The sequence below is a fragment of the Poecilia formosa genome, unplaced genomic scaffold, assembly GCF_000485575.1.
Source record: "Poecilia formosa unplaced genomic scaffold, Poecilia_formosa-5.1.2 Scaffold202, whole genome shotgun sequence".
Taxonomy (NCBI): Eukaryota; Metazoa; Chordata; class Actinopteri; order Cyprinodontiformes; family Poeciliidae; genus Poecilia; species Poecilia formosa.
Window position 1 is genome coordinate 740730 of NW_006800141.1, and position 17552 is coordinate 758281.

General features: G+C 36.8%; 1 protein-coding gene and 1 long non-coding RNA gene across 2 annotated transcripts in view; one reads left to right on the forward strand and one right to left on the reverse strand.

Moving 5' to 3' along the window:
• Positions 1-9365, reverse strand: part of eif2b3 (eukaryotic translation initiation factor 2B, subunit 3 gamma) — a 34547-nt gene extending 25182 nt beyond the window's left edge. Inside the window, exons 1-3 of the mRNA XM_007567002.2 lie at positions 9072-9365; positions 6260-6425; positions 2091-2248 (exon numbers count right to left, since the gene is read on the reverse strand). Of these exons, the coding sequence (XP_007567064.1) occupies positions 2091-2248; positions 6260-6407 (306 nt within the window). The 5' untranslated portion in view covers positions 6408-6425; positions 9072-9365. The remainder of the gene's footprint in view (positions 1-2090; positions 2249-6259; positions 6426-9071) is intronic.
• On the forward strand, positions 9305-16229 carry LOC107838031 (uncharacterized). The gene is made up of 3 exons (XR_001664090.1): positions 9305-9383; positions 14613-14621; positions 16218-16229. It is a non-coding gene; the product is annotated as an uncharacterized LOC107838031 (long non-coding RNA).
• Positions 16230-17552: the final 1323 nt, after the last annotated feature.

Below are 17552 nucleotides of genomic sequence, written 5' to 3' on the forward strand. Positions count from 1 at the left end.
AAAAGCCAGAGGGTGTGGTGTGAGCTATACAATAAAAACAGACATTCAGTCTTGTATGTTTGCAGTATCTCGCCGCTCCATCTCTTGTGCCGGTCTTTCTTCACCTTTTCTCTGGAGTCTTAAAAGCTGACTAACATTTGTAGACCAAAGGAGGAACTTTGAAACAAAGCTCGCAATGCACATTTGGCTCTTTTGGCCCGATTTTCCAACATAATTAAACCTGAATGATAAAAAAAAAAAAAAAAAAAAAAAAAAAAAAATAAATGTCAAAGAGGGTTTAAGCATACAAAGGAAAAAGAGCATATTAAGTACTCCTTTCACTTGTTTGGCCTTTTGTGAAAGATCCAAGCATTAATCAGCATATCCGTCCACCTTTGTGCAACTTCAGTGTTTGAAGAGTGAACAAATCAAAATATGCTGCCTGTAATCTCTCTTTTCATTAATCAGGAGGAATGACCCACTGTACTCGCTCTTAAGTGTACACTGATTCCTGTAAGTATTTTGTTTTTAGATTCAACCAAATCCCCTCGTGGGACGGTGTTTGCCAAAAGACACAAGTAGGTGTGTCGGGGTTTCTATGCCGCACTGATGCATCTCTTTGACAGATGGGGAGATCTGTCTGCTTGGATTTGGCAGGCCACGGGTACACTTCTTCACTCATCACCTCGCAGAGTGTGAGTGTGTGTAACTCAATGCCTCTAATCTGGTGAACTGCTTGGAGGATTAGAGTCTGAGCGACTCTCAATAGGAGCAAGCAGTGACTAGTTTTGCTTAAGTGTGTTTATATGAGGATATACAAAGTTTCGATCAAGGAAATCTTTAGCAGTAACAAGAATCTGTACAGACATGTCAGAATCGGAAAATGTGCGTAACACTCTACAAAATAAAATGGAAGTATAACATTTTATTAATGTAGAATCTGTACAAAAAAAAATAAAAAAATCTATGTACTACTGGTATCTAAAAACGAAAAGAACCAAAAATGAAACGGCCATCGAGCATAAGCTTCATGCTTTTTGCATTCAAAACTGAGATATAGGTGTTTTTTTTTTCAATTCTTTGCAATTTGGCATCTATGCAACTTAAAGTCACTATAATTGAAACACACTAACATTAAGTGCACTTGGCCCTCACCTATTCACAGTCCAGTATTCACATTTTCACCTATTTACAGAGTTTTCTGTAGAATATAGCCCCAAATTATTTTTTGGAGCATGTCTAAGTTATTCTAAAGAAAATGCAGTGTGGGACGCTTAAAATGCCAAGGCAGAATGCTACTTGACATGCTATTGGCTGGCTTTTGAAGAGCAGCCAATCGAGGAGCACCACTAATTTTCAATGGTTGTATCCCCAAGAACAAAGACAAGGACAATTCTGCAACGCGCAAACAGTCAAACAAATGTGTTTAGAGGAGACAGGGCAGAACCGTGGCACAATCACCCCAACGTACTCAAACACAAATGTTGCACAGATGTGCACATCCCCTGCATGAGACTGAATGGTGCACTGGGTAAACTGGCACCAAAAGGAACTGGAGTCGTAACAATGAGCTCATATGCTTCAAGTGAACTGGATGAGGGGAGGCATGGTGGGATCAGCAGGCAGGATGCAGAGCAGGGACTGGCAAATTGAAGTTGGGAGGTCATGGATAGCAACCAAGCATGGGGTTTATATGGGTGAATGTGAATGTTTGTGCGTGTTTGAAAATGAAGGAAAAATGAAGCACTGCATCAGCCTTGGCTGCCAACTGGGGAGAGGGAACAGACAGGATTGGTGGTGACTCTGCAGAACACACACCCTCTTAAATTACAGTCCACTCTTTATTTTCCTCTCTATCTAAAAACTTTTTTTTAAAAATGTCTTGAGATCACAACTAAGCACGTTGCTTTAAAAAAAAAAAAAAAAAAAAAAACCCTCAAAATTAGAAACCCAAATATGAATCCATCTGTTTTCATTTGGTTGAAAGTTTATATAGGGATGATACAAAATGGTGATATGTTTAACTATGGAAATGACATAATTATTGTGCTAGGAGCACTATAATACAACAAAAGTTTCTGTTTGCATGTTTTAAAAAGAAGTAAACAAACCTTGATCTTCTGCTGAATGTGTCTGAGCGCATCGGCAGTGCCCATGTCTCCGTCTTCTGGGACACAAACGACCTCCATCTTCATCTTTATGTCCCGCTTCATTCTAGAGTCTGTACTCATCATCTTCTGGACTTCTTTAGTGGTGATCACTATAACCTCTAAAAACACAACCCAGAGAAAGCAAGCCCCTGTTAGATGAGTATAGAGGGACAAGTCCGAGAAAATAAATATTACTGTGGCAGTACACCAAGCTTCAAATCAATGTTTCGACTTTGTGGCAAGAAACCAAGCTACTCTACTTAATAAATCCAAAGATTGCAGAGTCTGCCTGTTCTAATAAGAGTCATCGTCTCTAAGCCGTTTCTACTGGGCATTTGCTCAGACTAGCTGTGTCAGCCCAGTAAAATCTAATTGCAACGCTCTGGCTAGGAGGCAGCACATAGTAAACTGCTGGCCACACAGAGTGATTACTTATAGAAAGCAACTTTCTTTTAGAGGAATACCAAACTACAGGTAATGAACAGTCCAGTTTATTGTCAAGTCTGGAAAATAGAAGGTTTTCCTTAATCAGGCTGAGCTTGTGAACCTGCAACAGCGTAAAAAAGGCAGAAATCTGCCCTTTAAGTCCAGACGGGAAAAACACACCTGACTGCACAATGCTCACAAGGCACAGACGAACTCATAAATATTTGGTTTCACAACATGCAGCATCTACAGAGTCATTATTCTTAACAAGGAGAATTGAGAAACTGAATATTTATTTCTTCATATCTGTTCTAACACATCTGCTGAAATAGCACTTATTCTTTTAGTAAAACTTTAAAAACCAAAACACTAAATATTTGAAATAACCAAGGTGATTACCCAGCAGATGTGTCATTCAAATCCATGTTTTTAATTTCTTTATTATCATTTTAATATTTTAAAATTTATCACAGTGAGCTTCAGAGATGTTTTTTACCTTGTATTTTACCTCCTACTCTCTGTGCGTGTTTAAAAACCTGAGTTCTTGTTTGGCATAATTCTAGTTTGGTACGTCCCAATCCAATCACGTGATCAGAAATCGAGTCCGATCACGTGGTTTCAGACTCGATTGGAAGTTGTGAACGGATAATCAAAACTTCAGGCACATTCACCATTTCAAACATGCTTCAGATACTTGTACTTCAAAGGGACTGTTAGGGGTGCCAATAATTTTGACGTGTCATTTTATAAAGAACAATCTATCATCTACAGTCTTGGAAAAGTTAGGACACCTTATTAAATATCCAGATCTTTAAGAAATGGTCACAGATTGATGTTTAATATTTTCCTTGTCACTAGAAACAATGTGTATTTGTACTTAAAAATGTTTGAAAATGTAGCAAAAATCTAATTTGAAGCAAAGGAAAAAGTTTGCTCATCCTAATTGTGCTATCCTCCTGGGACAAATAACCCCAAATCAATTTTTTCATCTCATAAACTGTATAAATAATTTGTTTATGGTTCTATCTTTGTGCTTTTGGGTGAATTTTGAAATTTTCATGTACATTTGTTTAGTTCTGCATTATTTTTGCCTAAAACCGTCTCAGTGCTGACCCTTTTGGATCAATGGTGCCTAAGCAGTTCAATTCTACCATTGCTTAAAACGTTACGGCTTTATGTCTCGTGATGCAGCTTTTTGTCATAAAATCCTGAGGTCGGGTATAAAACCATCTCACTTAGACACACGGCCCCACCACTTTCTGCTGTGGGATGTTTGAATTTTCAGCTTGTCGGTCACTCTATAGGATCTCAACCAGATCAAAGTTTGGGCTTTGACTTATTCCAGGAGTTTTTATAATCTACAGCAATTTACTTACATGGGTCAGTGTTACGTTGCAGAATAAAGCTTTGTGCGTTTATGTCCATTTTTCTCAAGCACCTTCTGGACACTGTTGGATACATGGAGGATTCTCTGATGGTGAGCTGTCCAGGTCTTGTGCTACAAAGGATGATAAATCATGATACTTCCACCTCCCTGTTTCACAGGTGATTTTTGACCCGTTTCCTGGAATGTTGTATTTGACGTATGTTCTAGTGACCAGAGGCCTTGTGTTTAAACCGTGTGCAAGCACAAAAAACAACTGTTTTTGTGAAACCCGTTTACTCTTTTATGCATGAAACGCCCAGTGATTAAATTTTAGACGCATCTCTCTAAATAGGATCATTAAACCATTAAACATGTCAAACCATTGTCTCTGTTAAATCGACCTTTGTGTGTTAATTAGAAAGAAAAGGTTTCCTCCTTGCATAACTCCCATGAAAGGCAAATGGGTTTTTTTTGTTTTTTTTTTTCTGAGATGTGGTTTTACTTTAACAGCAGCCACAGCCTGTTTATAAGTCCCATCTGTGATGATATTTTATAATTTTCAGAGACTATTTTTAGCAACTTGCAGACAACTCTTAGGGTAAATTTGCTTCGGCACTTGTGTAGTGGTTTTCAACTTCATCCACTCTTAGACTACTTCCTGCACATTATAAATTGCTGATTTTTAATTCTGTTGAGACCTCTTTAAACACTCGTAAACCGCTGCAATCTTCTTGCTTAATGTCTGAGTAATAGCTAAATAATGTTTTCAAGGTGTCCACCTGATATATTATGTCTAGGTGTGATTATAGTAATTTTAGGTGAGAGTGATTATTACACTTTATAGAAATTTCCCTTAACTTTTGTTGTGTTAAACTAACAAAATATTTGAATGTTGTTGAACTGGTAGTAAACATCCAAATGTCAAAGCATTTTAAAAACACATTGACTGAAAAAAGGTGTTTTCCTTTTTTGTAAACATAACAATGTAGGATTTTACTCTGAAGAGATGTAATCAGAGTAGAAGATGGATTAGTTTACTTTGAAATATTAAACTAAAATAAGATTTGCACATCTTTACTGGGGTGCCAATAAATCTGCACATGTTGTATATTCACCAGTAATTAGTGCAACATTTTAAAAGGCATGAAAATGACACTGCACTGAGATAGCAGAATCCTGACGTCTGCAGAATCCTGAATTCTTATCGGTTTTGTTTAAAATTTTTATTTGCAACATTTTATTTATCTAATAAACTGAATTATCTAAGCAAAATTTCCTCTCGTTTAATCCTAGCTGGCTTTCAACCAGAGGAGATTTCAATTGCCAGCTTAGACGTACATATAAAGCTTAATCTGGACAAATATGGTGCATGTCCTTCTCAAACCTCACTGATCATTCTCTATTGAACATATCACTGTAAATATTGAATCACAACAAGATGAGGAATGTGCCAGACTTTAAGCTAAACGATGACTTTTATTATTATTATTATTATTATTATTATTGAGAACATAAATATTATTTCTGAATGCTTATAGGGGACAAGGAATGGGTGCGATTTGCTTGATTTCACCGAACTAATTATTTTAGAGAAACAAGGCCAACATAACTCAAACCTGATCCCTTCTGGTTACAGTTAAGATTTCTAAGGAGAAAACTCAAAAGAAGCTCTCAAGCAACTAAAAATTTTCTTGTGCAATTCAATCAAGGGACATCTAGATTAGTGTATTAAAAAGCTGTGTTGTGTTTTATCTTTTTATGTTTCAGAAACATTGATCTTATTGTTTTTTTTGTTTGTTTGTTTTTTACTCAGGATTTAAAACATGGATTTCACAGCAACAGTAAAGCTAAACCTCCACACACACACACACACACACACACACGTTAAATTCCTTATGTGTAAGTGAGAGGTAAAGTTTTTTTTTTTCTTCAAGGTAGGTTTTTCCACTCTATGCTCCAGACTTCTCATGTGGGCCACATAAACCAACTTGCAGCATTTTGTTTCTTTACATTTTATATGGAAACCAAGAATGAGCTCCCTGTAACAACCCCAGCTCCTGCCACAAAGACATTTAATCTGACAGCGGGGCACACAGCTCACACGGAGCTCCTGACACCAGGTTTGACAGTGTGTGTTGGATTAGACACAGCTTGCTGGAACCGTATTTTATGCAGCTTAAATTGGATGCCAGATTATTTGTGCTTGCAATGTCATCGTAGACTTTTTAAATCAAGATGAATGTTGATGAAAGTTATTTAGAATCTCAGATGTTAAAAGGTGTAGTAAAAGTAGGTTAATGGGTGGGGACCACATGTAATGTTTGACCCTACTTCTCACCTTCAAAGCCCACTCTCTCAAGCAGGTTCAGGGGATACCACATCAGTGGTTTGTTGCCTACAGGCAGCATGGGTTTGGGGGTGTTGTATGTCAGATCTGTCATACGTGATCCACCCCCAGCCGCCATCAGCACCGCCTGGAGCTCCATGGTGTCTGCAGGAAAAGGCTAGAAGAAACAAACAAGCAAAAAAAAAAATTATATGCCATGGACATTTTTAGAGAACACAAACTAAAAGCCATAAGTGTTGAGCAATAAGATCATATATTGTCAACATAATTTATGACTGTGCAAAAATCAAACACAAAGGTAGTTTTTGTTTGTTTTTGGATGGCAAACAAAGCATGTGGCTCCAGGTACGGGTGGGCGACACGGACTTACAATTTTAGTGCAATATTTGGTGGGACTATTGTAATAACGATAAAACAAACAAATCAAAGTTTCAAGTAGTGAATTATAAGCCTGGTGGGCCACCAGGCTTTACTTGCCTGATGCCTCTGGTGTTTGTTTTTTTTTTTTGCTAAATAGGGTTTTTTATACACCAGTAACAGCGAAGACAGACTAAGCTAGGTTTATTAGTTGATGCAATGAACTGAGCACAAGAGGTTGCACATCACCCGCGCCGTCCCTGCATCTACCTCACATGCTATTATTATGAAGCCTGCTCATGCACTTCTGAATTTTTGTAGCTTTTAACATTTTTAACACAAAAACACGGTGGGCTGCTGGTGAACTGCCTTCACACCCTTACAACAAAGGTTATCAGGTTTTCTACAAATACTGTTCTAAAAAACATTGCCAGGAAATAGGCTTCTTCAGAACGTCACTTTGTTCACTTACTTCAGGTAGTGTGGTTTATGTAATTAAATTGCGCACAATTACTACAATTAATCATACTTTTGAATTTGCTGATATTTACTGATGCTACTATGGAACAAACTGTGGAGAAAATAGTAAAAATAACATTTTATTATAATATTGTTTTTATTTATCATGAATTGAAATTTATTGAGACAGTGATAAATAGAAATTCTTATAAGAACTTTTTCATGATGAATGATAAACAATACAATTCACCCACCCCTAGCTCCCAAGTTTTATTGAAGATTTCACTGTTGAAAAAATCTGCAGTGACAGTAACAGAAATATGCAGCAGGATCTGTTTACTGCCAATGAATAGATCCTGTCAATAATTTTTACAGTGATCTAAAATGACCTGTGTCTGTCCAAATTAATTTTAAACATTAGCATGCAGGGTTTACCACAGAATACTTGCTAAGCCCGGTGGTCAGGGAACCGAGGCGGTCCACCGTGTTTTTGTATGAAAAGATGTTAAGTTGACAGGAAATGTAAAATATTGCTGGGTAATTACGTTATTGGAAGACGTAGCCGACAATACTTAAACCCACAATAGAATCTTAAAAACAACTAATCAAAAAAAAAAGAATACAACTGAAATAAATATCAATCATTTGCACTTCTGTTAAATCCAAATTAAGTCATCAGTTAGTGGATCTAAAAGTGCGATGTAATGCTGATCACATTTAGAAACAGCCTGAGGCATAAATGAACCAAGAAAATATCAATGCTGCAAAATTGAAGGCAGCAATTTAATGGTTTCAGCATTGCTAAATTCAAAGATTTTAAATTAACATTTAAATTTAAGATTTTAAGGAGATGCAATTTTCAAGTTTACTTCGAAAGAGTTTACAGAACAACCTTCATAGTTAGGTTGTTTTGTTACCATATCTGCAATCTGATGCTGTCAGGGTTTTTTCTTTTAAATAAAAACAAAAAGCAAATGACGGGGGAACAAGTAAAGCCTGGCGCCCGCCAGGCTTATAATACACTAGGGGAAACCCTGATGGCATGTTTTGAAAAAATCTTTCAAACAATTCTTTTCTAATCTGGCATATGGTTTAAAGTCATTAAGGTGCCATTAAATATCATTTATTGAAGCATTTCACTAAATGATATTTAGTGAAGCATTTCTCCATATAACTCCATGTTTATGTGAGAACCACTGGTGTAGCACACTATAAACCAAATGACACTAATGGCTCGTAGAGAAATAACACAAAGTTTTACAAACAATTGATTAAAAAAAAAAGTCAAAACTAACCTAAAATCTTGAGATAAGTTATATTTTCTGAGACTTTTGATAAAGATGTGAAGGTATTTTGCTCAGTGGGCACCAAACAAGGGAAAATGATCATATAAGGTCAGTTTTATATGGATAATTGAGCTTGAATGTTTCCATTGGAGCTGAGCCTTTCCCTGCCTTCATAGGGTGAGTCATCTTTCACTTATATATCATGTTTGGATATGTATGAGTAGAACATACATATCTGTCATCTTTATGTTTATGTTTAAAATTAGTGGAATAAATGCCCAAACTACGCAACATAATAAAAGTAGTCAAATATTTACGATTTATTGGCATTAGGACCAAAAATAGATTTGTGTCAACAGCTGGAAAAGACTCAGCACGCTGTGACCCTGAGCTGCGCAAAGTAGATTTCAATACTGCAAGGATGGACAAACTATTTTAACATTTGTCGCAACTTGCAAAAACTGTTCGATTAAACTCATTTGATGGGACTCTAATACGTGCCAAGAACGAACACGATGTAAATCAGCCACTTTCAATCAAATATTTAAGCATTGACACATCATGCACATACAGGCAATTATGATTATGATTTCAACAGGCAGCAACTGGTCTTCTACGTTGATGAGTGAACGAATATATCATTAAAGAGGTACTCAGAAGAAAATAAAGTATCTAAAATCGACTAAGTAAACGATGCCTACCTGTGTCAGTGTTCTTGATCCAAGATGATCTGCTGTCTCTGGATGACAGCGGTGGCAGACGCATGTAAGTTTCTTGATGTCAGCGTAGCAGTCAGCACTTAGCTAACTAACAAAGCATCGATTTGCAAAACAGCATTGCTCTATAGACAGTGTAAATGCGACAGGATTCGTCTCTCCAGACTTAAACAGTAGATTAACTGTGCTACGGTGAGAAAAAAATAAACAATGTCCTTAATTATTTTAGAAGAAGAATGTGAAACAAGCTATCGGATAGCATTGAATGATGACATATGGGAGCGTTCAGTGAAACATGTCCGTAAGGAAACCTACTCCCTCTGTAATGTGGTTCCTTCGAACCACATTACAGGCGTCTAAACATTTTAGATATAATAATAATAATAATAATAATAATAATAATAATAATAATAATAATAATAATAATAATAATAATAACATATTGTTTGTGTTTTTTTTATTTCAGCTTAGTCAACAATATTATAGTGTAACTTGATACAACCTTATTGCAATAAGTAGAACATTTAAAAATACATAAAATAACACAATTAAATTAAAAAAAATTCCTTCATGATTTTTAAATAACCATAGTCATGTATTGCCCAGCCAAGTCGTAATTTGAATAATAAAAAAAAAACACATTTTCATCAGTGGTCAAACAAATAACAGTGGCAGCTAGCAAAATCTGTTAATACTGTTTTGACACTGTACTTAGCATGTTTTCATGCAAATCTACTTGAAAAGTGGTATGAGAACTTTTGCAGACAGACGCCGCATGGCCATTTCTCCAGACTTCATGACTGAGAGCTCCCAATGCATAGAGCTGAGACGTAACAGCAAATTGAGCTTGGGGAATGTAGCTTTGGTTTTGTTTGCTCTGGAAAGGAGATGAGCTTGACTGCTCATTATTACTTGCTCATAACCAGGTGGGCAAAACGGGACGTAAAAGGGGGAAAAGTAGTTTGACTCTATTATTTGTCCAAAAACAATGAAATTGATGCTATGATGACAGCAGAAAGTGCTGCTGCTGAAAAAGCCAATGCTGTGCTGCATTGCTAGCTGGAAGCTAAGAATTAGCTCAAAATGGATAAGAGTTTCTTCAGGATAATAGGAGTAATACTATGCATTTGTTCTACAGCCACTGGACATTAGAGAAACTAATTTAAGATACACATTAAAGAACGCAAGTTTATATAAAAAAGTTAAATTTAAGTTAAAATTCAACTTTGATTTAAAAATGTCTAAGCATCATTTGCGGGATATGTAAAATACAGCTTAAAAAATTTGTTTTCCTTAAAATGTATCTATTTATACTTAATGCTTCTACAGTCTGAGTCCCTGCAAACCAAAGTAAAATTCCTTGCTTGTGGACACAAGCTTGGCCAATAAAACTATTTTGATTCTAATGTGGTGGAACTGCATCATACTATGATGTCATTCTGGACCAATCTGTCAGAGGGAAATTTGCAACAACTTATTGAATCTATACCAGAAACATTTAAGGCAGTGGAAAAAGCAAAAGTGGGTCTGAACTGAATCTTTCAAAAAAATATACCTAAAATGTGCTTTATTATTCATGATTATATTGGTAATAAATAAAAAGCAAAACAAGACAATAACATGCCACTCCATGTGCTTGATGTGAACAGTCAGTCTTATTTAGAAAGACAGTAGTATTCATTTATGAAAAATGGATGAATTCCAAATTTATGTTACAACAGTCTGTCAGTGATAACCAACAACACAGATCTGTGTAATACAGGCAAAGGAAAAACTCATAAAAGACTGCTGAAATGCTTGTCGGGATCAAAGAAAAGGGTGTGCCATCAGACTTCCAGACACTGGAACAGGTCTAATCACAGAGTGACTTGAAATGGAGCCTTGAGATCTCCCCACGATTTCCTCTGCCTCCTCTGTCCTGCTGCTGCATCTTGTAAATCATTCTCAACTCACTGAAAGAAGCCAGTTAGATTAGCTGGGTTTGGATCATAAACATTTGCAGCGCAGACCACCCAGGATGAGTGCGGAGCCAAAGTGTGCATGAGTCAGTGTGTGTTCATGGGTGTGTGTATGTGTGTTTGAAGGCTTGCTCCAGCTTCCTGAGGTGGGCATTGCAACACCTAGACACTCAAATGTGTATGTGCAGCCAAACAAACAAGCATACCAAGGATTGTGCTTAGGCCTTGTTCCACGTCAGAGCTCTGTCAAACAGTAACCTCTGCCATGGAAACCAAAACGGCCTGCTCTCTGAGTCAAAAAATGAGTCCTTTGTTGCAGTTTAGAGGTTAAAATCTTCACTACTTCTTTTTTTACAGTAAAAACTTATTACATTAGAGACATGATTTACTTACTGCTTAGTTATTATTACAAATGAATGGGACTTCAAAGTTTTCTTGCCAAGAACAAAACTGCCACGTTTTGGCTAAATTACAGTTCTACTGTATCACAGATACAGTGTCTCTTTAATTTCACATTTTATTATGCTACAAACACTAACTTCAATGTTTTTAGGGGGATATGACAGACAAACACAGAGTATTCAATAATTGAAATGGGGAGGGGGGGATGATGCATGGTTTTCAGTTTTTTTTTTGTTTTGTTTGATAAGTAAAAGTCTGGAGATGTGTATTTGTATTCAGCCCTTCCACTTTGTAGAAGCCAGCTGTGCTGCAATTAAAGTTGCAAGTCTTCTGGGGTATGTTTCTAATGGTTTACCACACCTAAAACCCAAAATGCTGGCACATTTGTATTTGCAAAGTAGTTTAATCTCGGTTGGATTGGATGGAGGGAGTGCATGTGAACAGCAATTTTCAAGACTTGCCACTCTAACACATGCTTTGACTTAAATCATTGTATACTAGTTAAAAGCTGTGTGTTTTTGGGTTGTTCTGCAGGAAAGTGACTCTCCACCCCACAGTCTCAGGTCTTATGCACCCTATAATAGTTAAAAAAAAACAAAAAAAACAACAGCAAATAAAAACAGAACTACCTTGTGTTTAACTTCATTCATGATCTTAACTGCCCTGTCCTTGCTGGAGAAAATCTTAAGCAGAAAAAGATGCCACCATGTTTCGCTGTGGGTATTCAGGGTCATGTTCAGTTTTAATTTTCTGCCTCTTCAGTTGTTTTTGCACGTAGGTCAGAAAGTTCAAAATCGGCTTCATCCGATCAAAGCGCCTTCTTCCACGTGTCTCAAATTAAATTCAAAAGTACTTTATTAATCCCAAAGGGAAACCCAACGTTATTGTAACTCATGTTCAGCAAGTTTTCATTGCAAGAGTTGTTGACAGTGGTGATGAGTAATGATGATGGTGATGGTGCTTGTAACAAATGTTATATTTCACTACTTATGGCTTTCTTTCAGTAATGTCTTTTTCTCTTTCAAAAAGATCCACAACTAATAATTGTCCAGTTAAGCAATTCACCTGTCTGAGCTGTAGGTCTCTGCAGCTCTTCCTGGGATATCATGGTCTTCCGTTCTGTTGACCATGACTTGGTAGATTCTGGTAGATTTACAGTTTTGCCATGCTGCTTCCATTTTGGAGTTACAAATTAAATATTCATCTGTGGGATGTTCAAAGCTGGGGAAATTGTTTTATAGCCTAAGCAATGCTCTTCCTTGTGTTGGTCTCTCATCAAAGGGAATAAATACTTGTGCAAGGAACGTTATATGGGGACTGCACTACAGAAAGATAATTATATGGTATTTATTTTTCCTTTAAGGATCATGCATGGGGAGGTATAAAAAAAGGGAAAACCTGAGGGAGACAAGACAGAGTTTGACCACATGTTTCACCCCCAGCAAGCTATCTGTGTGTCCTTCCTTGGCCAGATTGAGCTTGACAGACTGTCAGGGAGGTCCCCGAACCGCACAGAGCAAACATGCACAGACACTGTCTTGGTATTTAATAAACACACAACACTAAAACATGGTGTAAGTATTTTTCGCAACTTATATACTTGTGTCTTTAGTGCTTATTTCAAGTAAAATCGTTGAAAAGGTGAGAACAACATCAGACCAAAAGTTGATATTATCGCATAGTCATTAAAACACATTTTGGACCTCAGTCTACAAAACAGAAAGGTTTTTATGGGTTTTTTTATGGTCTCTAAAACTGAGAAACATAAGAGTTTTTTTTTTCTGAAAAAAAAAAACTCTTACAGAGTCTGTAATAATTACAGATTATTGTCTGTAATCTGAGATTACCAAATCTCAGATGGTTTGGTAATTTCATTGACAAGCGATGACTTTGCTCCTTTTCCTACATAAACTTATCCAATTTTGTGCACAACAAGCTTAAATTATGTCGCTGTTTGATCTCTATCTGGTGGCCCACATGTGGAGAAATACTTTACTTTCCTTCTGAATAACACATTGTATATACAGACACACACATGCATGCGTGCACACACACGCACACGCACGCACTCACGAGCATGCACGCACACACGCACGCACACAAAAATTTTCTTTTCAACCGAAATAAATGTTTACAGCATTCCAAACATTTTGTGTGCGAGACAGTATGTGTGGTCCTGTCTGCACCTAGCATGTGGTTTGAGGTTAAGGTGTTTTTCTGCTGGCTTGTGAGCATGTCAGTGTCCATGCTGTCTCTCCATGTGTGTGTGTGTGGGTGTGTGTGTGTGTGTGTGTGAATTTATCCATGTTTACTCCTGAAAGTTCACTGAATAAAAGAGTGGAACAAAGAGAATAAAGGAAGAGTAAGTATTTCAGGGGTAATTAACTTGATCCAGTAAATTACTAAATGTGCTAGATGCTGCAATTTAATGAGTTGCCGTGAAGCCAAAAGGCCAGGAAACTGCTTTGAATTCGAAATGACTTCTGAACAGGAGTCTTGTCTGTATCAAATGTACCACATTAAAAATGCTAATAAAACCTGTAAGCAATGAAGACTCTTCAAATCTTATTTCCCTCTTTTAGTAAATGAAAGATAAAACTCAGAAAACTCTCCACATCACACCTTGTCCTACCAAAGTGGGTGCTTCACTCACTCATGTTGCAGTTCTCATGGTTTTACCATTTTATCAATGTGTTTGTCTTTAGTCTTGCTTATTCATAGTTTATGGTGTCCAATGTGGGAAAACACCTTTGCAGCAGGCCTAGGATTTGATTGGAGCACAGCTTTTCAAATTTTGATGGTTTCCTTTATAAATTTGCTGGTTTCTGGGGCATGATGTGTTGCTTCTTCTTCTTCTTTTTTTTTTTTTTAAAGATCTTTTAACGTATTTCATGTTGTCAAGCAGATTCTTGTGTTTTCTTGATTCTATGGGTCTGGTAGCAATCAGACCAAGTGATTGGGTGGTGAAATTAAATAGCGTTTTTTAAAAAAGGACCTATTTACAGTTAACATGAGGGAAATGGCAAACAACAGTAAATTACTAAATTTTGAGGAAAGTATTGTTGTCTTCAATTGAATTTATGTGGCATTTTTCATTAATGTGAGCATCTATCATTTCAACACAAATTATATGTTTTGAAAAAAAAATTACACATCTAGGTGCAAGTTTCTTCTAGTGTAAGTAATGCAAAGTATACACCTTATGTTATTTAAACACCATTTCACAACAGCGTAACATCAGGAGTAGTGACATCACACAGGCCTTAATTTGAACAAAAATAATCACATAATATAAATAGAAATCATGCTGCTAAACATTTACCTAGAGTCTAATGTAGATTGCTGCCAATAATTCACCACTAAATGCTATCTGAACTTAAAAAAAAAAAAAAAAAACCTCGCTTTTTCACTTTTGGTCATAAAACTGTCATTGTTTTGAAATGCCTTCAGGAATGTGTGATTCCAAGAGCAAAACTGATACCAAGAATTTTTAAGAAAATTAAAAAGAACCGACTTAATGATAGCCTTCTCACATCCAATATATCTTTTACTGCAGTCTGCTTACATTGTGGAGTTTTCTGAACTCTTCAGTGTTTCTTTGGGCTCGCTGCCAGGTTCCTCAAGTCAAACATAAGGTGAAAAGAGTTCAACATGAACTATATGCGTCCATTTTTTCTTTTTTTTTTTTTGCACTCGAGTCGGTTTCTCTTGTTCAAGGTCAGCACAGGGGTTGTGGTATCCCAGCATTCACTGGTTGAGAGGCAGGTTACACCCTGGACAGGTCTCCAGTCCGTCACATAGATCACCATGAACTAGGTGCAAATTTTCTCTCAGGTTTTTTCTTTCTTTCTTTTTTATTGGATGCCTTATCCTGCAGCAGATTAACAATAAGTCCAGAGTGAACCATATTATCACACACCTGTGTGATGACATTAAACTTTTGCCAACCAAGGACCTGAAGCAAGAAAGTCACTTATAAACTACATATCTCAGACCACTGTTAGTATTATGAAACAATTATAACCCGAAGTAACCGTAAAAGTAGTAACTCAACTTCATAAACTGTAAACCTCTTCTATAAAAAAAACAGCAATCACGCTTCTCCTGGCATTTCTGTTCTGCCAGGCTCTATAAAATAACAGTTGTTTGCATTTAGGCACAATTATACAACTCAACTGAGCAAGAAAAGCACCTAAATGTGGACATTTCCAGGAGCACAAAGGACCACATACATACATACTGAGTCAATGCACTTTAGTGCTGAATCTATGGTTACACATTTCTTTAAAATTATTTTGTGTTATTCGTTTTGGTAACCAGCTAAAATGAGAAATACCTTAACTACATAAACCAGTTTGAACAATCAGGTTGGCTTTGAGTGTCCTGTTGGTCCTTCTAAGGTTATGGATTGATGAGACTATTGTGATCAAATGAGGCTGCAGCGAAACAGCAGACGCCCCACATGAGAATCAGAAACAAACATCGGTCATACATCATTTGGTTTGTACATGCATAAGCCTACATATTATATTTATCAGTCTCTATGAGGTGGAAAGTTCACGACAAAATTATTATTTTCATCAAAAGCTGTCCTTACAAAGCTTCTTGGCTTCATAATAAATTGCAAAAAAATAAGAAGAAAAGAAAAAAAGACAAAAACTGATTTTGTTAAAAAGAATTTAATAAGCAACATATGTCTTTTACTATTTGAAAGATAACTGAGTTTCACATGCTACCCAGACTCTATAAATACCTTAACATTTAAAATGAGAAAAAATTAAGGGGTTTTTGTATAGGATACAGGTGACTTGCATAACAGAAACAGTAAGGAACATTTTCTGTAAACTCAAGAGATGGTAATAGGCAAAAACTACAGTGGTTCAGCGTTTTTTTTTTTTTTTTTTTTTTTTTTTCAATATTCAAACCTTGTAGCAACAACTGTTCCATGTTAAAAGTCACATTAAGTTCCTTTCCCTCCAGTTTTCCGACCCTCAGTTTGAACTTCAGGAATCATCTTCACTACATCTATATGTCTAAATTCAGTGTTGCTTTGTAATTGACTGATTCACTATTTTGTGCTTTTCAAAAGGTGTAACTTATAGTGGCTGGTGAGCATAATGTATATCTTCAGATCTTTCACCATATTGCACAGTAGGTTGGTTGTTTAGTGTTTCTTTCTTTTCCACACCCATCGTTTGGTGAGCATATATTTTTCTTATATTTACATTTAAAGAACAAGGAAATTAGTTGTACAAAACCCTGAGCCAGAACTAGGGAAAATGTGCCAAAAAAGCTTTAATAATCTAGAACCAGTGAATCAGCACCATCTGCTGGTCAGAAACATGTATTACTCTTGGCTTACTAAATGTGTGCCAATCCATTTTTATGTTCAACTTCATTTATGACACAGATAACAATTTGATTCATGATTAAATGGCTGCTTAACCACTTAAAAACGTTTAATGGCACATCAATGTTTGTGCTGAACTACACAGAATTTATTCACACTTTGTCTTGAGTTTTAAAGTAGACCAATGCTCAGGTCAGCAAGAATTTGGTTTCATACACTTACTGCAGCCAATTGCACCCTTAACTAATATGCCGTGTAGGTGGACATCATGCAATCTTCTACTTGTCTTGAAAGTTTCCGGTTGATGATTAAAAATGTTTATCTATTGCTCCGAGGGTGGATGCTGCAGCATCAGATATGATTTAATTGGCTTTAGCTGCTTTCAAGCGTGTCACAGTCAAGCGTTGCCGGGTGGATGTTACAGTGTCACCCACAATAGAGAAGGAAACTATAGGCACATACACATTCATCTGCAGATATACACACACCATGCCCACCACCCCATCCACAGATAGAGGCTTGGCAAGGCTAAGGCATTGCAACTGCCTACTGCATTCTGTATCCCCCTCAACCTCCCTCCCTTTTCCACTCTTTTTCCTCTCCCCACCACAGTCACTGCCCGGATCCCGGCTAACCAGGCCCCCGCTCTTTTCTCCTGGTTGCCATGGAGATGGCTAACAAAGCCATCACTTTTACCAATTTCCTCAGAGACAGGTGCTGGCACAATGACTGCTTCCTCGGCGGCTGAAAGGGGAA